We start from the raw sequence: 21,672 nt of genomic DNA on the forward strand, positions 1-21,672 counted from the left end.
TGCATTTATATCTTACATTTAGGATGTTCTCTTAACTAGGACTAGACTTAATCACTGTGTACTTGTTCAACCTACACATGTTCTAAAGATACCAGAGCAGCTGTAGCAATGATACAAGCAGTCGTTTTTTCAGACATATTTTCTATGCTTAGGCCATCTACCTGCTAGGAATGTGGCTCAGTGGCAGTGCTCATCTAGCATGCTTGAGGCCATAGTTTCCACACTAGCATTGTAAAGAATAAGATCTAATTAAAAGATTTTGGGAGCACTATATATTAATTAGTGCTGAAAAGTGACAAGATCTAAAGTTCACTTCCCTTGGGGAATATGCTGTTGGCAGTGACAGAAGCCAGCCCTGTCATTCTAATGACTGTCCCTCAGACTTCTGGGAATTATAGAGTTGGTAGCTTTGTTTACTAAATTCTTTTTTTTTTGGGGGGGGGGGTCCGGTCATGGGGCCTGAGCGCTGTCCCTCAGCTCTTCAGCTCAAGGCTAGCGCTCTACCACTTGAGCCACAGCGCAACTTCCGGCTTATTTCTTTTTGCTTATGTGGCGCTGAGGAATCAAACCCAGGGCCTCATACATGCAAGGCAAGTGCTCTACCACTGAGCCACCTTCCCAGCCCCTTTACTAAATTCTTATTTGAATAGTGAACACCACTGCAACCAATCAACTAAAAGCTAATCAACGAAAAAAGCCAAGCGCTGGTGGCTCATGCCTATAATCCTAGCTACTCAGGAGGCTGAGATCTGAGGATCGTGGTTTCAAAGCCAGGCCGGGCAGGAAACTCTGTGATACTCTTATCTCCAATAGACCACCAGAAAACCAGAAGTGACGCTGTCAAGTGGTGGAGCGCTGGCCTTGGGCTGAAGAGCTGAGGGACAGCACTCAGGCCCACAGTTCAAGCCCTACAACCAACCCCACCACCACCACACACACCCACACTCCCCGTCCCCCCCCCCCCACAAGCCAATCAACTGTAAACACAATTATTTGACGCTAAACATTAAATTCTGAATTGTGCTTTTGGAAGCTGCAAAAATTCTGCTGGATTCTCAAATATGAGCACAGCAGGTAATAAACTTTAAGGATCTAAGACTGTATTCTTATAAAGAACAGAAAGAAGGTGCTGGTAATTTTTTTTTTTATCTTAGCAGGTCTTGATCTAGGTCTGATGGGGTTTTGCATCTATGCTATGGCTTAAATTTTTCCTCCTAGTCACCCCTGTGAGGGATGAGGTTTCAAACCTAAAGCTTTGCTTGCACATTCATGACTCTCCCTCACCTTAATAATCAGTAATACATATACTTCTCAGAGCATCTGTGATCCCAGTATAGACTCTAAAGGGTCTTGTTTTCATATCAAACCTGCCCCCAGGTCTCAATTTACACATGCTTACAATGTGTTCCTACCAGATAGGATATATCTGATGAATGTTCACAAGAGGCTAGGAACTCTTTGTTTCAATGTAGAAAAAAAAGTCCTCAAACAGCTTTTTCTTTTTGGTGCTGGGGATCAGACCCAGGTCCTCATGCATGCAAAAGCACATGTTCTACCACTGAACTATACCTCCAGCCCTCAAACAGCTTTAGTAAAGATTATGCCAGAAAGATCATGGTAGGCATCTCTAACTCTAGTAGTGACACCCTTCTCCTGTTTCCCTTAATCTTATGCCAGGCCCACAGGAGACTTGACATATATTTCTAAAAATGTCCAGGAGAGTAAACCCACTAGGAAAAACTTTCCATTAAGGACCAGCTCCACCTCTTTATGGCTACGTAGTCTTTCCATGCCAGTTCTGTACATTTTCCATTTCCAAAGAACCCCTGACAGTGACACTAGCATGAATTTTAGGATGGATGCCCATCAAGTTCTCTGTAAAGGAAGCAAGCAGCTGCTCAGCAGTGTCATTGTGCCCACTGCCAAGGCTTGCTACCCCTTGCCTCCACCTAATGTATCTGCCCTTGTTCTACCACCAAACCTCATTCTGTTCCAACAATGCCTCCCAGGTGCCTGGAAAACCCACCTGGTGCACTAAAATGCTATGCAACACCAAATGGCTCAACAAAGGAAATTCCTAAGAATAAGCTTCATGTAATGTGAGTGTCAATATGTAGTGGGTGGTTGCAGTTTCTATTTCTTTTACAATGAGGCAAACCACCTCTTACATTCCATGTCTGGGGCTTGTTCCTGTCAAGTGTGAAATATAAATCATGTTTTTATGATTTTTGTAAATCTCGACTTTTTACACCTTGTTTTTGTAAGCAGAAGTTTCTTATTAAAAGAATAAAAGAGCTGTCTCTGTGTACAGTCTTTATTTCAAATACTTGTTATAACACCAATCTTAATCCTTTAGGACATGAACAAAGATCACTTCCCTGCAGAAACATCACAACTATGTACAGAACTTTTACAGAACCAAGGCAACACTTCAGTGTTAGAAAAGGAAGGAGAAACTTCAGCTGCCATCAAGCATTATCTTGTGGTGGTCATAAACTATTGTTTTGGAAAGTTTGGGTAGAGCACAGGAATTCCGATTGTCTGCAATCAAATAACAGGTGGCATTAGAAAGGGAAAATAACATTAGGAAAAAAATAGACATGGAAACACATTTAAATCCTTGCACATCTAGTATTGCACAAGTAGGAACCGCCAAGGCTTTTGCATTGTCTCTTGTATTTTGTGAATCGTTGATACAAATCACTTGCTGCTTCTCTCAGTCTCTAGAACTCCCCACGTAGAGAGGTGGTTAAATGCTTACCTACTTGGTTATACTCCTGGCTGAGGTGCCATTAGATCAATGTCACTCAAATTCCTGGCCAGCCAAACTCCCGCAGCAAATAGTCCCAAATTGAGGATCAAGTTCCTGGATAGAGAACGAACGTATTTCGTTAAACCTGCGCTCACGTGCATCCCCACCTCTAGTCACCGAGGCGCTGATAAATGACTACGTGGACCGCTGTTCAACACCCACGGGGGAATGTGGAGTTGGCTTCTGGGTCTAAGGAGAGCGGGACCAAAGGCAAAGGCCAGGTATGCACTCGCCTGGGGCCGGGAAGCCTGTTTGTATGTTCGTGCCTCCTTCTCCCGGTCCCCAGGTGAAAGCGACATTCTACAAAGATAGCCACGTGACAGGTCCCAGTCAAGGGCCTCGGCCTGGAGCACTGAGAGCCGCGAAGGGGGCCGCAGCGTTGTCAAGGTCCAAATCCCCGCGGGCGCAGGGCCCGACCCGGGCTCGGTTACCTCCGAAAGTCATTCCTATCGGTGGCAAAGCGGTAGACGCCCCGGAGCCAGTCTCCCACGTTGTCTGGAATCTCGGGGGCTTCATTTGCCGGGCCGGCTGCGCTCACCGCCACCCCGCTGGAAGCCATCACCGGACTCGCAGCCTCCGCACAGGCCCGGGCCGTCTAGCGCCGGCGATCGCGCAACTTCCGGTCCGGCACTTCCGGCGTCCGGCTAGGGGGCGGGGAGGGAGGGTGCTGCGACGCTCGGTTCCGCGGCATGCCACCGTTAGCGGTGCTGAGTACTTGGTTCGGTCGTTCCGGAGCCACGTGCTGGGGGTGTGGCCGCCCCAGTCGGTGGGGTGGGGATTCGCTCTGCTGGGAAGCTCGGCTTTGGGGAGCAGGGCCGCCCAAGATAGTCCCCGTGAAGTCACAGGACGCGCGGTGCTGGGGGACACCGGGAGCAAAGCCTCGCTCTCCGGCGCGCGCTCCCGCCCCGGCGCCGCCGCTAGCACACGGTGCAGCGCTTCCGGAAGGGGTCGCCGTCCTCCGCCCGCCGGCGGCCCGGGGCCGGCCCCGGTCCGGGCAGGCGCTGGCCCAAGAAAAAGCCTTCGGGTTCCGAGTCGGAGGAGGAGGAGGAGGAGCAGGTGGGGCAGGGGGCGTCCTCCGCGGGCTCTTGCTCCCGCACACCCCGCGTGTCCCGGCGGCGGCTGGCGGGAAGAGCCGCTCGGGAGACCGTGGCGTCCTCCGACGAGGCTCGGCCGTGTGTTCCAGTTCCGTCGGGTCCTGGCCGGGTCAGAGACGCTCACCTCAGCGCCCCGCGCCCCGCGGCCGCGCCTGGCCGCGCGAGCGGCTGACGGCAGCCAGGGCTGGGCACAGCCTCCCGCGCCGCCCCGCACGCGCCGTCGCGCGCGTCCACCCCGGGCCCCCGCCTCGCCCCGCCTTCGTCCGCCAGTGGCAGCCGCGTCGTCCGCCCAGGAACAACTCCGGCGCCGCAGCTCCGACCGATCACAGCGCGGGGTGGGTGCGGGAGCCCTTCGGAGCGCTTCCGGCCAGGGACGCGCGGTGAGAGCTGCGGGCCTTCATGCTCGCTTTGGGGGCGTGGGGGGAGGTGCGGTGGGAGGACGGGGCGCTGCCGCAGGGATGAGACAGTATGGGATTGGGGCGGAGGGCCCTGCCCGGGAGAAGCCCCACCTTGGCCCAGCCTAAGGCATCTTCAGCTCCCGCTTTGATCAGTACCTTCTCCTCCCTTACCGAGGGATACTCGCCCTTCCAGGGCCCCGGCCGGGCTAGTGTCTGCGTCCGAGTAGCGACTCTCGAAGCAGCTAGGACAGCAGGGGCTGCCCCCCGGCAGGGCATAACTGCCCCCACCCAGGGGCCCAGCGCAGTCCTGGCAGCAGAAGTGGTTCTCATGCCAGCGCTGTCCCTCTGCTTCGGTGCAGTGCTGGGAGAAGATGAGCTGGGCGAGGGAGAGGGGAAAGGCGCCTTCATTTATTCATGCACGCATTCATTCATCCAATAACCATGCCTTATACCCAGTTAACCGAAGCATGTCCACACATTCCCATTTGATCTGCGTCGCTCTAAGACATAGTGAGGGCTGATTGGCTTAGTTAGGAACCCCCAGCTAGCAGGTGTCACAGCCTCCTGGACTTCCGACCCAGAGTTAATATTGTTGATATTAAGGGTCTTTCTAGCATGATCACACACAGCATTGACAACTTGCATATTGAAATGAATATTTGTCCAAGAGAAATTCTGAGTCCAAAAAAATTGTGAGGGAAGAGGCTGGGAAACTGGACCCTAGTTCTCCCGTCCCCGTCTGTAACACTTAGAGTGGTTGAATCTCAGGAGGGAGGGGGGCTCCCCTTACATCTTGCCACGATGGGACCATGCACAGAAACACCCTCCCCCCCCCTTCGGTGTTTACCTGGTCACAAGCTGGGCAGCGTGGCCGCAGCAACTCAGCATGGTGACGCCCACAGTAGAGATGCCCATCGTGGTAGAAGTAGATGAGGTTTATCAAGGCCTGACCACAGGTCTGGCAGGCAAAGCAAGGCGGATGCCAACAGCGCTGCCTGCCTGCCTGGACTGCAAACACTCCATACTCTCCTGGCTTCAGCTGCTCCCTGCACTGGCAGGCAGAAACACTGGTCTGGTTAGAGTCCCAACCATCCTCCTAGGTTTCCCGCAGGTGCTCCCATAGCAACCCCAACCTAACTGGTATCTCACGCTCTGGCTGGCATACTCTTACTGCACCCTCCACCAAGAACTCAAGACTGAATTTTCCTTTGTTCCTAACAATTGCCAAATCACCAATCCCTGAAGCCTGTTTCTTCATCAGAGTTCCAGCAGTCAGAACTAAGATGTCAAGGGATGGAAAAAAGGAAGAATTAGGGATGGGAGGTGGTTCAACATACCTTCTCACAGGTATGCCCTTCAAGCATAGGAGGTAGCAGGCGGGCCACCCCCTGTCCCAAGGCCTTCTGCTTCCGCTGGGCACAGAAAAACCGCAGCTCAGCCCGCTCCTCTTCCCCAAGAGCCAGGCAGTAACGCTCCTGCAGACACAGACCTTCTCTATTACTGGAGCAGTGCCAGCAGGTAGATCCCACATACTAGCACGCAAAGTTAGACTAGATCTGTAAGATTCTAGAAGGCTTAGCTACTGGGAGAAGTTGTACAACCTCAGGAGCTAACAGCATATATGCACTAAGAGTAGAGGGAGAAAAAATAAAAAGACAAGCACCTGAGTTTTCCTTAGCTGCCCTTAGAAGTTGTCATCATCAGCTGCCTGCTGGTGGCTCACACCTATAATCCTAGCTACTCAGGAGGCTGAGATCTGAGGATCATAGTTCAAAGACAACCTGGGCAGGAATGTCTGTGAGAGTCTTATCTGTAATAAACTGCTCAGAAAAAGCCCAACGTGGCACTGTGGCTTAAGTGGTAAAGCACTAACCTTGAGCAAAAGAAGCACAGGGACAACACCCAGGCCCTGAGTTCAAGTTCCAGGACCAGCACACACACAAAAAGAAATTGTTGCCAGGCAACAAGGTGGTTCATGCATATAATCCTAGCTACTCAGAGGACTGAGATCTGAGGATTCTGGTTTGAAGCCAGCCCAGGCTTCAAAAAAGGCCTTGTGAGACTCATCTCCAATTAACCACTTCAAAACCCAAAAGAGATAGAGAGGTAGCCTTGAGCAAAAGAGTTCAGGGACAGCACCCAGACCCTGAGTTCAAGATCCATAGCCAACAACAACAACAAAAAAGTTGTCATCATGCAGGATCTGACAGTCCTAAACCTCACTAAGCATTATCACATACACCTAATGAACTAGAGCCAGCGGCATTTCCTACCCTTGAATTTTCTCTTCTTACCTCCTATATGCTCTTGTCTTGCCTCCCCAATTGAATTGTAAGCCTTTAGGCTGGGCACATACAGGGCTTCAATAAATACTAAAGGACCACGTGTTCTCCATTTGTACATTCCATTACTGGTTTCAACAGTTGTTCATGTCCATTTTCTCATTTGCTCTTGAACTAAGCATTGTAGTAAGCAGAGCAGATGTTTTGGCACCCATTATGTAGATGTGAAAACTCAAGCTGAAAGGAAGGACTTCTCCCAAGTAGTGGGCATGGCTGGACCTTAGCCATGTCCCTTGACATTTGGACCAAGGGCCTTTCTACAGTAAATCGTGAAGCAAGGTTGAGGCGGGAAGTTAAAAGAACAAGGGAGAGGGAAGATGGGGAGGGGAGACTCACATCACTGTCCTGTGGAGGGAGCTGCTGTAGGAGGGTCTGAAGTCCAGGCCGATTGGAGGCTTGGTTGGTGTCCAAGTGGGGTGGACCTGAGCTCAGGACTGCAGGAGCCTGAGAAGAGACCAATGAGGAAGAGTGGAGCTAGGTATTTCCTTTCCTCCCTCCTCATTACCACTTCTCCAATCTAGAGCAACTTCTGATACCACCCTGCTCTTGGAGGATATTCCTTGCAGACCTTCACTAAGCATGAGGACAGCAGATCCCCTGCTGCATCTGTGGGTTACCTTGAGGGAACCCCAAATGGTTTTCCTTATACTCGGAGCTGCCTCCCTTTACACCTTTTAATTTGTTCTGATAACAAAGATCTCTTAGGAATGTATTGTATATTTATGTCAAGGAGTTGAAAATCAAATCCTCTGTCATAAGGAAGGTGTAGAAGCAGGAATTCTGAAGAGGGACAAGGGCCCCAAGAAGTTACACATAGACAGAAATGGTATCATATGCCTATACTCTTCAGGAGGGCTGAGGGAGAAAGATGGAAAGTTCAAAGCCACTCTGAGCTATATAGCAAAACTCTTGTCTCAAAAACAAAATCTAGCCAGCCACTGGTGGCTCACACCTGTCATCCTAGCTACTCAGGAGGCTGAGATCTAGCTGGCCACTCGTAGCTCACACCTGTAATCCTAGCTACTCAGGAGGCTGAGATCTGAGGATCACGGTTCAGAGCCAGCCCAGGCAAGGAAAATCCGAGACTCTTATCTCCAATTAACTGCCAGAAAACTGCAAGTGGCATTGTGGCTCAAGTGATAGAACACTCACCTTGAGCTGAAGAGCTCAAGGACAGTGCCCAGGGCCAGAGTTCAAGCCCCATAACCAACAAAAGAAAAAAATAAATCCAAACCAAAAAATAGGGCTAAGTCAGGTGCCAGTTGCTCTCACCTGTAATCCTAGCTACTCAGGAAGCTGATGTCTGAGGATCACGGTTCAAAGCCAGCCTGGGCAGAAAAGTCAATGAGACTCTGATCTCCAATAAACCACTAGAAAATTGGAAGTGGTACTGTGGCTCAAGAGGTAGAGTGCTCTCCTTAAGCTGGAAGAGCGCAGGGACAGTGCCCAGGCCCAGAGTTCAAGCCCCACAACCAACAACAACAACAAAAAATAGGGCTAGGGCACTTGTCCAGCACATGTATGGTTCAATCTCTAGTACTGGGAACAAAGCAAACGACCTCCTAGTTGGTAGAAAGGGAAAGAGGGCAGGTGGTTCTCAGAAAGGCAGATGTGTCATACCTGAGCAAAGATATCCTCAGGGTCTTCCTCTGGCTGGTGGCCTGAGTCAGCCTCTGAGTTGGCAGGTAAACCTTGTCCCCTGGTGATGGGACTATCCTCTTGATGGGACATTGAGAGTTCTGAGTTCAGCACTAACAGTGGTGACAAAGTCTGCCCCAAAACAATAAGGAGGCCTCAATCAGTGGGCCCTCATAATGAGCTAGGCAATGCTAAGTGCCTTACAGACATGGCTGCGCTCGATGCAGTCCCTGTGGCTGAACCACAGATGAGTGAGCACAGAGGAATGAGATCCGGCAAAGATCATACAGCAAGGGAGTGGCAGAGCCAGATCCTAAAACCAGGCCTCTCAGCTTCTGCGTTTCTGAAGTTCAAATGCTGGGACTCCTGTAGACCAGGATGGAGTGAGAAGGCCCACAGTGGAAGGAGGTGACGTTTTTCTTTCTGGCGAGCCCTTGGGAAGGCTCACCTTGCTAGCTTGAACTCCCATTGTGCCCATCGCCCGGGATGGTGCCTGCCTGCTCACCATTCCCTCTCTCAGCCCTATTTTTCTAGCTATGGATGTTTGGACCTGGTTAATGGGCCACCTTACCAGGATTCTAGCCCATTCTGGCTTTCCATCCTGAGCTCTAGAAGGATTATTGTGAGGACAGACCATATTTGGTGAAATTCTAGAATAGCCTCTGCTACAGAGTAAACAGCACTCCGAGGGTTCTCTTTGTCCCGAGTCTCGCTCAAGTCCTCCTGTAGTCTATGAGCTTCTCAATGGTTGGAAAATTTTGGGCTATCTACATGAACAATTTCTTTCTTTTCATCTCTTCTTTCTCTCCTTTCCCTTTTTTCTCCTTGGTTGAACACAAGGCCTGAGCAACGCAAGTTAGGCAAGCACTCTACTACTGAGTCTCATCCTCAGCCACCTTTTTTTTTTGGGGGGGGGGGTTGTGCTTGAACTTAGGGCCTCCTGCTTTTGCTTAGTTTTTTGCTCAAGGCCGACTCGCTATCACTTGAGACCCACCTTCACTTTTGATGTTTCTCAACAGTTTCACTGGATAAGCTCAGGCTCTTCAGCCTTCCTCTCCACCAGTCCTGATGCAACCCAAGATATCTTGGAGGTGGGGAGTAACTGCTGAAGTAGAGAGAGAATGGGCCCTGCCCTCCAGCTCACAGGCTAGTTAGTGGGTAAGACAGAAATCAAGCCAGGCAGAACTTCCCCTTTATACTCTGGTTAGATACATACACCCCCTGGTGGTGTGTGTGTGTGGGGCGGGGGATAACCAATGTAAACTTTTACATTTACTCTGTGCCAGGGATTGCTCTAGAATTGTACATAATGAAGCTCATCTTCACAATAATCCTTTCTCGTTTTACAGGTCAAAAAAATGTTTGCTTAATTAGCATGCTCAAGATCACACCAGAAAGCCAAAGAAATTTAAGGAGAAAGTAGGCTGGGCTGGACACTGGCTAGCACGTAGGGAGGGGGCTTCATCCAACCCCTGGCCCCAGTAAGATACAGCTTTAGGGTTGGGCCCACGTTTGGACCATTACATACTTTCTAGTCCCGAACTCTACTCAGCAGCACACCCCACCTTTCACATGTCCGGTGCCACCCTTCCTTCCTTCCTGGCCCCGCACGCACCTGTTTCCTTCTGTTCTGTCTCTCAGGTCAGATTTCCTGTGGAAGGTGGCCAGGATGGGCTGTTCACACTCAGGGCCGGGGGTCGCCATTTCTCCTAGCTCCAGGCCACAAGGAAGAGGGGAGCATCGGAGGCCTTATAGGGGGGTTCGTACCCTCCTTTACGTTAGGTCTAGCTTGCATGGAACTGTTGGACACAGAAACAACAATTTAAAATCCATTCTTCAAATATGACCAAATGAAAAAAAAAATCCATTCTCTGCCCATTCCCCTTCCTTCCCTTACCCCATACCGGCCGGCCTTCTTCACCTCTACCCTCCTCACATGATCCTCCTCCCAACGCTCGCGCAGGTGCTCACCAGCCGGAGGGCGCAACTCCCCAAGCCCACACCCCTCCCCCCCGGGGGCGCTGGGGGCTGGAGGGAGAAAGGGGGCGTGTCCGACCCCTCCAAGCGCCTTCGACAGATTGCCCCCAAGTTTCCCAGGGACTTTGCGGGGCACCCCGCGAGGCTGGGGTGCGGTGTCGTCCTGGAGTCCGCTCGTTGGGGCAGGATCGGGGACGTGGCAGCCCGGGACCCCTCGGCCGAGCCCCGCCCCGACGGCGCGCCCTCCCTCCCCACGCCCCCAGCCCGGCCAGCACCACCGAGGCGCCTGGGGCCGCAGCCTGAAGAATGGACCTGGGCGGGAAGGGTGCTGAGCCCCGCTCTTTCTCTCCGAGGGTCCCCAGGATCCCTCAGACCGGACCTCGGGCCCCAGCCCCTCGTCAGCTCCCGCCCTCTGATTCCCAATGATCCCCCGACCTCCTTCCCTCTCCTTGCCCTCCCCCGGCACCCCTGGCCCAGCCCTTCTCCCAGTCTCCAGGGAGCGCCTCAGCCCCGGTCCCTAAACTCCACTCCGCTCCGCCCCGCCCTCCGAAGGCCACGCCCACCTCAGGTCCCGCCCACACCACGCCCCACTCCCGTCAGGATTCCTAGTGTCTGGCGCGGAGCGCCCTCTGGCGTCTGCGCATGCTCGCCGCTCACGCCTGCAAAGTCCTCCAAAGGGACGTTCTAGGCTGCTCGCCGGTCGCCCCCGCTCGGGTCCGCCCGCCCGCCCGCAGCGTCTCGTTGGTGCTGCCGGTGACCTCCGACCTCACGGTTGCAGGGCGGGACGGGGAGGCCTCGGCTCCGGGCGGGCGGCGGCGGTGGCGGCGGTGGCTGCTGCTGCAGCGGGACCCGGGAGCGGGGGGCCCGGCGCCGCCCGGGCCGCGGGGCGATGTGAGTCTGGGCGCAGCGGGGCGGGGACAAGGCGGCTCCCCGAGGCCGCGCCGCCGTCTCTGCTCTTCCCTGGAAGCCCAGGGCGGGCAGGCGGGGGAGGGGGGGCGCGCAGCCCCTGGCGGGGAGCGGGGTTCCGGGCACGACAAGCGGCCCGGACCTCCCGGTGCCTTCCCGTGTCTAGAAATCCCCTGACCGCCCTGCAGACAGATCGGCTCTCACTGCCCAAAGCCCACCTCTCCCCCTCCCCGGACGCACCTCAGAACCCCCCACCCACGGGTCCCACAGACCCACCACCCACTCCTGGATGCGCCCAGATCTTCCACCGGCCACAAAGTCCCCGGGCCCTTCAAGTTCTCTTTGCAGCAACCCAAATCGCCACCTAGGTAGATCCAGATTGTTCCCCACCTCCCAAGGCTTCCATACATTTTCAACCCCATAGTCCCCATCCAACTCCTGCCCTGCCCTGCCCTGCCCCGTCCATGTCCGGCCCAATGTAATACCCTCCCTCTGGGTTATCTGGTGACAGGTCCAATATCTTAAAGAAAAAGGGATGCAGACAGGGAAAGTACAGCCCCTCCCCACCCTGGGCTAGTCTGCGCTCAACCACTGCAGCCTGTGCCCTCCTTCCAAGTAATGAGCCCCCCAGACCCAGAGGCTGGGGGTGCAAGGGGCCTTGTCTTTCCAAAGCATGAAGATGGGATTTCAAGAGTTTCCAGGATTCTGGTTGCTTGGCTTGTGTAGCTGGGGCTCAGCTGCCTTCATATTTTAGTTTATTAACATTTATGTTTAAAATGGGACCGTTTTGAACTTGGGGAACAGAAATCTGTCCCATCTTCCAAATGTGAGACTGAGGACCCATCCTGGAAGAGAAACTGTCTTAATGGTGTTGGTTTTACATACTTATCTTTAGAAGCTATTTAAGCTAAGCTAAAGCTCAGTGGTTTACACGTGTTTCCCTTGAAAATTGAGGAATTGGAAGGTGGGTGTGAGGAGTTGCCTTTGATGGAGTCTCTTAGATTCTAGTAACAACAAAACAGACTAGAATATTTGTTTCCTGAACCTCATGCCCATACTCTTTGCAATACACCATAGTGTTCTTTTTTCTGTTTGTTTGTTTGTTTGAACTCAAAGCTTGTTTACTTGCTCTTGATTGTCACCGTGCCTACCACCTGAGCTATGCCTCCAGCTCTGGCATTTCTTTATTTATGCTGGTGCTAGGACTTGAATTCACAGCCCTGAACTTTTACTTAACTTTTTTGCTCAAGGCTAGTGCTTTACCATTTTAGTTATACCTTTACATCTTGGCTTTTTTGATGGTTAATTGGAGATTAGCTTAGGCTGCCCTGGCTGGCTTTGAACAGAGATACTCAGATCTCAACCTCCTGAGTAACTAGGATTAGAGGTGTGAGCCACCAGCTATTTTATTTTATCGTAGTGTTCTTCTGTGAAAGCTCTGTGTAGAGGTGAAGTTCTCTGCAAATGTAAGGTAGTGATTGGGGGATGCTGAGGGAGACTAAAAGTTGACTTGGGAAATCATAGACTCAGCCACGAAACTCATTGATGTTATTGGAGTTTCCCCTCTCAGGGCCTCTGGTGCTTGGGATCATGGTCCCTTGGTCCATCTTGCTTTTTTTTTCACTGGTGTTTCAGACTCTTTAGGACCTGGACAGAGATCCAGGTGGGATGGACTGGCCAAAGGTCGGTCTCGTGAACAGGATGAGGATAGAAAGTCTCATGAATTGGTGATCTCTCATCTCCTATGCTAGGTGAGCCCCAGGTGCCACCCGGAGGGATCCAGGTGACTTCTCTGCAGACGGTTGGCCATGACACCCCAGCAAGGGCAGAGGGACTGAAGTGGGAGCCCTTTCCCATGTCCCTCCCATGGGCAGCTCCCCGATGGCCTGGGTGAGGTAAGAACTGCGGAGGGTCCACGTCAGAGGATTGTTCAGGACCTGACACAAGCAGCAGAAATCTGGAAGGAGAATGAATCTCACCTCATTTCTTGAGCACCTTGTAACCAACCCTTTAACATTCTGCTTGAAAGTTGGAGATTTAGTTCTGTAATGGAATGCTTGTCTGGCAAGTATGAGGCCCTGAACCAGATTCTCAGTGCCCAAAGTGACAGAACCTGCTGATTGGGCCATGGGTTTCTTGTTCCCTTAGGCCACAGGCCTAACTGTTGTTAGGCCATAGGATACAATTTCAAGTACCCTGGAAGGAAAAGCCAAATCATTTTCGGGTCTCATTTTGGCCAATGTGGAACAAACAAAACCCAAGATGTTTTTGTTTTGCAGTACTGGGAATCAATCCCCTATCCTTATGGATATCACTGAATTACATTCCCAGCCTTTTTTTTAAATGAAGAAATATCCAATCAAGATCATACTGTTTTGAATTTTAAAACATGTCTATGATCATGATAGAAAAATTCATCCAAAGGGAACATCAAAAAGAGAAATTTGTACAGTGTGCTGATGGTTCACACCTGTAGTCCTAGCTACTCAGGAGGCTGAGATCTGAGGATCGTGGTTCAAAGTTAGCCCAGACAGGAATATCTGTAAGACATTTTTTTTTCCAGTCCTGGGGCTTGAACTCAGGGCCTGGACACTGTCCCTGAGCTTCTTCAAAACTAGCACTGTACCACCTGAGCCACAGTGCCATTTCCGGCTTTTTCTGTTTATATAGTGCGGAGGAATCAAACCCAGGGCTTCATGCCTGGAGCACAAAGAGGCTCAGGGACAGGGCCTAGGCCCTGAGTCCAAGCCCAGGATCAGCAAAAAAAAAAAAAAAAAGGAGAGAGAGAGAGAAAGGAGGAAGAAAAAAAAGGAAGGAAGGAAGGAAAGTAGGAAGGAACGAAAGAAAGAAAGAAAAGGAAAGGAAAAAGGTAGACCAGAGTATCTGAGATAACCCAGACAGTTCCGAGTGAATTGAAGGAGGGTCTTTGGGCTGCAGTGTGCCTGACTCCTGAGACAGTCACTGCTCGGGCCTTATGTCCATGCTTTTCCTCCAGCTCTGTCTTCTTCCTTGTTTTTCCATGGGTCAAACCCTGAGTGCTTCTCAAGGTCCAGAGGGCATGTAATCCCCTTGAAGCTCTCTCTCTAGAGTGTCACACTCTAACTTGATGTTTTTTCCCAGTGTGTCTGGGCCCAGATGGAGGGAGGATTCCTGATGGTGTGTTGTAGAATCTCTTGTACAGAGTAGGTGCTCACTGTGCAATGGTCTGCCCAGAGCAGGGTCTTCTGAACTCCAGCTGGTGACCTGCTTGTCTCCTGTTCCTCCCCAGGGCCGCCTGGCTGCTCTGACGCCATGGGGAGCTGCTGTAGCTGCCTGAATAGAGACGGCCTCTCAGACAACCATCCCACCAAGTTCAAGGTACCCAGACCCTCGTCCTCCCTTAAGTTCCTCTTCGGCTCAGGCACCGAACAGTCAGGCTGCCTCAGCCCCTGTGGGAAGAGAAATCCTGCCCAGGCAGTGGGCTGAGCTCCCTGTGTGCGTAGCCTCTAAAGGGTCAGAAGAGAAGGCTTAGGCCACTGTAGTATCTGTCTCTATCTGTCCATCTGTCTGTCAGTTCAATGATCAATTGATTGGTACTGGGCTTGAACTCAGGGCCTGGATGCCATCCCTTAGCCTTTTCACTCTAGGATGGTACTCTATTGCTTGGGCCATAGCTTTATTTCTGCCTTTTTGCTGGTTAATTGGAGATAAGAGTCTCCTGGACTTTCCTGCCTGGGCTGCCTTTGAACTCTATCCTCAGATCTCCTGAGTAAGGATTACAGGTGTGAGCCACGAGGCTCCAGTGTTTCTTTTTGTTTTGATACAATCAAGAATAGTGAAACGAATTCAAGCCCCACGACTGACAAAACAATAAATTAAAAAAATATATATATATACATATACATATATATATATATATATATACATAAATGCTACAGTTCCATAGCAGGAGTGTTCAGTCCTGAAAGTATATATTTATAACTTCATACACCTTTTTTTTGGGTTGGTCTTGGGGCCTGGAAGCTGTCCCTGAACTCTTCAGCTCAAAGCTAGTGCTCTGCCACTTTGAGCCACAGCTCCACTTCCAGTTTTCTGGTTGGTAATTGGAGATAAGAGTCTCATGGTCTTTCCTGCCTGGGCTGGCTTTGAATTGCGATCCTCAGATCTCAGTCTCCTGAGTAGCTAGGATTACAGGTATGAGCAACCAGCGCCTGGCATATATACCTTTGTTTTGGAGATAACAAAACAAGTCTATATTTATTTTTTTTTTTTTGGTCAGTCGTGGGGCTTGAACTCTGGGCCTGGGGCGCTGTCCCTCAGCTCTTCAGCTCAAGGCGAGTGCTCTACCACTTGAGCTACAGCGCCACTTCCGGTTTTCTGGTGGTTTATTGGAGATAGGAGTCTCACAATCTCTCCTGTCCAGGCTGGCTTTGAACCTCGATCCTCAGATCTCAGCCTCCTGAGTAGCTAGGATTACAGGCGTGAGCCACCAGCGCCTGGCACAAGTCTATATTTATGGATTAATATAATAGTGTTTTTTTCTTGTGCCAGTACTCAGGAGTAGCTTTTTTTGCTCACTGCCATTAAACTGTGCCTCTATTTCTGGCTTCTTGATGGTTAACTGGAGATAGAGTCTCAAAGATTTGTCTGCCCAGACTTACTCCAAACTGTGATTCTCAGATTTCAGCCATCTGAGTAGCTAGAAATATGAGCATGAGCCACTGTGCCCAACATAGAGTATTTTAAACGGTGCTTGGCACATGGCAAGCACTTTATGAAGTGTCCCTGCTGCCTTGAAGTCCTGGCCAGGCCCCATGGGCCTGTGCGCTCCCTGAACACCTCTGTACCTGTAGGGGGTGCCTTATCTTGGCAATGGATTTCCTCCCTCCTTCCAGCAGAGGGAGCCCACAGCAAGGCCTTAAGGTTAGGGAGAGAATGGCAGTATGTTTTTTTTCTGCCTTGGGCCTGACTTTCTTAGGAGCTTCAGAATTTGAATTTACAGTTGAACCCCTTCCTCATTGACATCTGACCCTTAACTGTTAAGCCATGAGCCCTGCAAGGTCACTGGACCACCTGCCCTAGGAGGTCAGCTGAGGCCCATAAGGGAGGGATTTGCCTAGAAGATTGCCATGGTCCATGGTACTGCTTTGTGGGACCCCCTTGATCCATGGTGTTCTGTAGCGCATGTGCATGGGATGAGCCCCTCAGCCTCCCTGCTAACCCTGAGGGAGCTGCCTCCCGCTTGCAGTCTCCCTGACTCTGCTGCCCCCCTCCAGGTGACGAATGTGGATGATGAGGGCATGGAGCTTGGCTCAGGCGTGATGGAGCTGACACAGAGCGAGCTGGTGTTGCACCTGCTTCAGCGGGATGACATCCACTGGCCCTACCTCTGCCTGAGGCGCTATGGCTACGACTCCAACCTCTTCTCCTTTGAGAGTGGCCGCCGCTGTCAGACAGGCCAAGGTGAGGACCGACCTGCCCTGCCAAGGTGGGGGCTGTGTGCCCGGCCATCTCTGGGCTGGAAGGTACAGCCCAGGGGGTCTGGAGAGCTTGTTGGGAAATCGTGAGAATGAGCTTTAACATCAAATCTGGCCCTCACACTTAGCAGACATTCCCCAGAGAGGGAACGGGCCCTGGGCAAGGACACAAAGCGTGGTATTACAAAACTGTATGGTCAGCTGGGCGCCGGTGGCCCATGCCTGTAATCCTAGCTACTAAGGAGGCTGAGATCTGAGGATCCAGCCCAGGCAGGAAAGTCCATGAGACTCTCATCTCCACAGAACCACCTGAAAACTAGAAGTGGCACTGTGGCTCAAGTGGTAGAGCGCTCACCTTGAGCTGAAGAGCTCAGGGACAGCGCCCAGGCCCGGAATTCAAGACCCATACTAACAAAAACCAAAACCAAATTGTATGGTCTGCAAGCCCAGGGAGGATAATTGAGCCAATACTGGGACTTGAACTCACAATCTTGTGTTCTTGCTTAGCTTTTTCACTCAAGGTTGGGGCTCTGCCACTTAAGCCAGACCTATACTTCCAAGGGTTTTTTTTTTTTTTTTTGCTGGTTAATTGAAAATAAGATTTAATAAGATTTGGCTACTGGAGCTGGCTTCGAACCATGATCCTCAGATCTCAACCTCTTAAGTAGCTATAATTAGAGGCATAAGCCAACAGCACATGGCTCCAGTGCTCTTTCTTAAGTGATTGTTGCTGCAGCCTGGGTCCCCTTGTGGGGACATTTGTTGTTTAGCCCGTGGGAAAGTGGCAATGCTTCCAGGCCAGAGCGTGCCTGGCAGAAGGAAATGACTCTTCCCTCTGTTGTTATGGCTTCCGGGACCTGCTTGCCCCCAACAGGAACAAAGCTTTCTTCCCCGAGCCTCCAGGTCTTATTCCCTGGACCCTGTGCATAATGGAGGAAAGGTCCTGTAGGAGGCTCTGGCTTGGGAATGAAAATTGGGGAGCCAGGACGCGTGATCTCCATTACCTGGGGGCAGCAGAGTGGCTGTACCCCGAGGTCAGAGGCTGGGAGGTAGTTTCCTGAGTCCCAGCACTGCATGGTGTGCCTGACTATTAGGGTCCAGACAAAGCGCGCAGAAGGGTGCTGCGTGGGCCGGGACTGCAGAGGGCACTCCGCATCTGAGACAGTAGCACAGCCAGGCGAGACGCCTGGGAGACCCAGGGTGTTTTTCCCTCCACCACCTGGGCCCTGGAGCTCAGCAGAGGCCCACAGTGCTGAGTGAGCAGACGGCGGGAGGAAGACGGCTCTTCCTGAACTCTAGACCCTACTAATCTTTTTCCTAACTCCTGACATATCTTGCCTGAACAGGCCCCTTACTTCCCTTCTCTTCCCAGCCCTCTCCTGTAGACCGCCATTGGCCTGCAGTGTGCCCTATTAATTGTAATCTATTAATATAACGTAGTCATAGGTTGTTATGGACCTAGCCGTATTTATCTGCACTGTAGATATATGCACACCAACCTTCTAGGAGCTTCCCCAAGCCCTGGGTCCCACTGCTGCAGACCCCCGGCCGCCCCAGTCCCCAGCATCTTTGTGCTCAGCCCGTCCTGCGATTCCCAGGACACTGAGTTGTGGCACTGGGCTTGGAACAGCTGTGAGGCCAGCTGTGCCCACAAGCCCCATGACTGCTTTGCCACATCCACCTTTAGCTCTGCCTGCATGGCGATGAAGTGTGGGAAGCGGGTGGCCCGCCCGGGCCGGGCACTGGGCTGAAGGGGCCATGGGCAGGACAAACCCACCCACCCTGGGTTGTTGCTGAGCAGAGAGCCCTGAGTTCAGGGCTCGGCCTGACTTGACTTTGTTTCCTGGGGGAGCAGAGGGTAGTAGGAAGAGGATGATGGGGGCTTTTTTTTTTTTTTGTCGGTCGTGGGGCTTGAACTCTTGGCCTGGGCGCTGTCCCTGAGCTTTTCAGCCCAAGGTGGGCGCTCTACTATTTGAGCCACAGCTCTATTTCTGGTTTTCTGGTGGTTAATTGGAGATAAGAGCCTCACAGACTTTCCTGCCTGGGCTGGCACTGAACCATGATCTTCAGATCTCAGCCTCCTGAGTAGCTAGGATTACAGGCGTGAGCCACTGGCGCCCGGCTGGAGGTATCTAATTTGATGAGAGAGTTTTTCCTCCACTCACCACTAAACGCATGTGCTTAGGGAGATGGCAGCTTCTCAGAGGAGTGGGGCTGCACTACAGGTCTTGAGATGATGGGAGTGTGGCATGGCTGGGAGCAGGAGGCCCTGGGCCAGGTCCCTGGACTCTGGGCTACAGGAATGTATGGCAAGAATGCCCAGGATAGGCCAGGCCCTGGTGGCTCAGGCCTGTAATCCTAGCTACTCGGGAAGCTAAGATGTGAGGATCATGGTTCAAAGCCAGTCGGAGCAGGAAAATCCATGAGACTTTTATCTCCAATAAGCCACTCAGAAAACTGGAAGTTGCATTGTGGCTCAAGTGGTAGAACACTAGCCTTGAGCTGAAGAGCTGAGCGCCCAGGTCCAGAGTTCAAGCCCCACAACCGACAAAAACAGACAAACACAAAACCAAGAATGCCCAGAATGAAGAGCAGCGCCCCTGTCCTCTGCAGCCTGGCACTGAGGTCCTCCCTGCAGCTCCTCTGTGTGCCTTCCTCCAGGGATCTTCGCGTTCAAGTGCTCCCGGGCGGAGGAGATCTTCAACCTGCTGCAGGACCTGATGCAGTGCAACAGCATCAATGTGATGGAAGAGCCTGTCATCATCACGCGCAACAGCCACCCCGCGGGCTTTGACTTCCCGCGCACCCCCCAGCAGCCCACTGGTGAGGAGACCCCCGCCCTGTGTCCCCCTCGGTCTGGGTTCAGGAACCGGGCTGGCCGGTGGAGGCTGGCAGGTGGAGGCCAGCCTTCGGGACAGGTGCTAACCTGGAGAGCAGCGGGTGGAGGAGGCCTGGGCCAGGCCATCAGCGGAGCCCGAGGCCTAGCGTGGACGAATGGTTGGGAGCAGACAGGAAGACGGTGGGTTTCCATGGCGCTCTCTGCCTCTCCTGGCTGCTGGTGCCAGCATCTCGGCAGGGGTGCCATGCCTTCTGCAGGGGTCCCCAGCTTTCTGCCTCGTTCATTCATTCACTGAGACCAAACCCTGCTGGTTGGCCGGGGACGGGCAGAAGGAAGAAAACATGGTCGTGTAAGTTCGGGGAGCTCACTGGCGCAGCCGGGCTGGGGTCGGGGTGCGCGGGGCACCTGTCTGGGGCGCGCAGGTAAGGCCGTGATGGAGGACGTGAGCGGTGGGCCAGGGCTCCTCACGGCCCGTCTTCCCCCCGCGCCCAGCTCTAGGCTACTCGGTCTCCAGCTTCTCCAATGGCTTCCCGGGCTGCGCCGGCGACGGCCCGCGGTTCGCGGCCGCCCGCCACCCCTCGCTGGGGGAAGAGTCCACACACGCCCTCATCGGCCCCGACGAGCAGGTGAGCGCGGCCGCGGCCCCCGGGGGTCCCCCGTGTCCCTGGACCCAGCCCCGGCCCTCTGCCCCCCTCACCCGCTGCCCTCCCCCCGCAGTCCCACACGTACGTGAACACGCCGGCCGGGGAGGAGGCCGCCGCGCGCCGCAGCCGCTGCCTGCAGCCCCTGCCCGAGCCCCCCGGCCCCGCCCCGCGGGACGCCCGCGTCTTCCTGCAGCCGGGCCGGGTGAAGTTCGTGCTGGGCCCCAGCCTGGCCGGGCAGCCGGCGAAGTGCCAGGGCCTGTGCCCGGGCCCGCAGGACCCGGCCCACCCGCACCACAACAACAACGACGAGGGCGCGGCCGAGTGCCCGGCGCGGCCGCCCTGCGCCTACGAGAACGTGGGCGGCGCGAGCGCGGCGCCGCGGCGCGGGCCCGGCGCGGGCCTGGCGGGCCTGGCCGGCCTGGCGCCCCGCCGCCCGCTGCACTACGAGAACCTGCCGCCGCTGCCGCCGCTGTGGGAGGGCCCGGCCCGGCCCGACGACGCGGACTCCCGGGACGGCCTCACGCCCTCCTCCAACGGCTGCCCCGACGGCGAGGGCGGCGACGAGGACCAGACGCCCCTGCAGAAGCCCAGCAGCGCGCGAGCCGCCCGCAGCCTGGGCTTCCCCGCGCCGCGGGCCCGCCGCCGCGGCTCCCCCAGCGTCTTCAACTTCGACTTCCGACGGCCGGGCCCCGAGCCCCCGCGGCAGCTCAACTACATCCAGGTGGAGCTCAAGGGCTGGGGCGAGGAGCGCCCGGCCACCCCCGGGGCCCCGGCCCCCGCGCCCGCCCCGCACCCGGCCCGCAGCTCCGACTCCTACGCCGTGATCGACCTCAAGAAGACCGTGGCCATGTCCAACCTGCAGCGGGCGCTGCCCCGCGACGACGGCACGGCCCGCAAGACCCGCCACAACAGCACCGACCTGCCTCTGTGAGCCTCCCCGGCCTCCGCGCGCCGGCCTCCCCCCACACCCCCAACCCCCGCCCGGAGGCCGCACCAGATGCTTCCCTATGCTGCTGGAACCCCCAAAGATGTCGGCCACCCAGTGCCCGGCCCCGGGCTGGGCGAGGAGGGGCCGGGGAGGCCCCCCCCAGGAAACTGTGAAGGCCTCGGGGTGCAGTGCGCACCCTGCCCCGACGCCCCTCTGTCTTGTCTGTTGGCTGTCCGTGTGTTTTTGTTTTGTTGAGGGTTGGGTTGTTGTTGTTGTTTTTGGTTGGAATTTTGAAACATTTTGTACCTGTTGATTTTATTTATCAGTTTATTTTTCTATTTATTGTTTTAAATGTAATTTAACATATTTATTATTAATATACTTATTTTTAAATTCTGGCGCAGCGTGTGTTTCCTTCTTGTGGGTCTCAGGAGGGCAGGAATAAACCTAATAGAGGTAGGCACTGCATTCTGGGGGGAAGCCAGTAGTTTTGTGTGTGTGTGTGTGTGTGTGTGTGTGTGTGCGCGCGCGCGCGCACGCGCGCGAGCTCACGTGCACCGGTCCTGGGCCTTGAACTCAGGACCTGGGCACTATCCCTGAGCTTTTTTGCTTAAGGCTAGCGCTTTACCACTTGAGCC

The 21,672-nt window shown here is 53.8% G+C and overlaps 3 protein-coding genes across 7 annotated transcripts; 1 reads left to right on the forward strand and 2 right to left on the reverse strand.

Annotated features, from left to right (window-relative positions):
* Nucleotides 1-2,300: 2,300 nt before the first annotated feature.
* On the reverse strand, nt 2,301-3,456 carry Tomm6 (translocase of outer mitochondrial membrane 6). 2 transcript variants are annotated; one of them, XM_070023779.1, is made up of 3 exons: nt 3,244-3,456; nt 2,766-2,866; nt 2,301-2,541 (listed from the first exon to the last, which is right to left on the reverse strand). In XM_070023779.1, the coding sequence occupies exons 1-2, from the start codon at nt 3,369-3,371 to the stop codon at nt 2,770-2,772; spliced, it is 225 nt and encodes a 74-aa protein (XP_069879880.1). In that variant the 5' UTR covers nt 3,372-3,456; the 3' UTR covers nt 2,301-2,541; nt 2,766-2,769. The 2 variants fall into 2 exon arrangements, with proteins under 2 accessions (XP_069879880.1, XP_069879879.1); XM_070023778.1 differs by having other exon boundaries at nt 2,762-2,866.
* Nucleotides 3,457-3,676: 220 nt separating this feature from the next.
* Prickle4 (prickle planar cell polarity protein 4) lies at nt 3,677-10,453 on the reverse strand. Of its 3 annotated transcripts, XM_070023775.1 has the most exons (8): nt 10,182-10,453; nt 9,900-10,083; nt 8,267-8,416; nt 6,983-7,090; nt 5,642-5,779; nt 5,152-5,355; nt 4,476-4,680; nt 3,677-4,007 (listed from the first exon to the last, which is right to left on the reverse strand). In XM_070023775.1, exons 3-8 carry the CDS (start codon nt 8,375-8,377, stop codon nt 3,730-3,732), a joined length of 1,044 nt encoding a protein of 347 aa, XP_069879876.1. In that variant the 5' UTR covers nt 8,378-8,416; nt 9,900-10,083; nt 10,182-10,453; the 3' UTR covers nt 3,677-3,729. The 3 variants fall into 3 exon arrangements, with proteins under 3 accessions (XP_069879876.1, XP_069879877.1, XP_069879878.1); XM_070023776.1 differs by lacking the exons at nt 9,900-10,083; nt 10,182-10,453 and adding an exon at nt 9,279-9,377; XM_070023777.1 differs by lacking the exons at nt 6,983-7,090; nt 8,267-8,416; nt 9,900-10,083; nt 10,182-10,453 and having other exon boundaries at nt 5,152-5,350; nt 5,642-5,943.
* On the forward strand, nt 4,201-21,432 carry Frs3 (fibroblast growth factor receptor substrate 3). 2 transcript variants are annotated; one of them, XM_070023774.1, is made up of 7 exons: nt 4,201-4,286; nt 12,919-13,062; nt 14,436-14,524; nt 16,423-16,609; nt 19,285-19,446; nt 19,955-20,088; nt 20,180-21,432. In XM_070023774.1, the coding sequence occupies exons 3-7, from the start codon at nt 14,459-14,461 to the stop codon at nt 21,035-21,037; spliced, it is 1,407 nt and encodes a 468-aa protein (XP_069879875.1). In that variant the 5' UTR covers nt 4,201-4,286; nt 12,919-13,062; nt 14,436-14,458; the 3' UTR covers nt 21,038-21,432. The 2 variants fall into 2 exon arrangements, with proteins under 2 accessions (XP_069879875.1, XP_069879873.1); XM_070023772.1 differs by lacking the exon at nt 4,201-4,286 and adding an exon at nt 10,950-11,152.
* Nucleotides 21,433-21,672: the final 240 nt, after the last annotated feature.

The sequence above is a fragment of the Dipodomys merriami genome, unplaced genomic scaffold, assembly GCF_024711535.1.
Source record: "Dipodomys merriami isolate MVZ:Mamm:240054 unplaced genomic scaffold, mDipMer1.0.p SCAF_16, whole genome shotgun sequence".
NCBI classification, from domain to species: Eukaryota; Metazoa; Chordata; class Mammalia; order Rodentia; family Heteromyidae; genus Dipodomys; species Dipodomys merriami.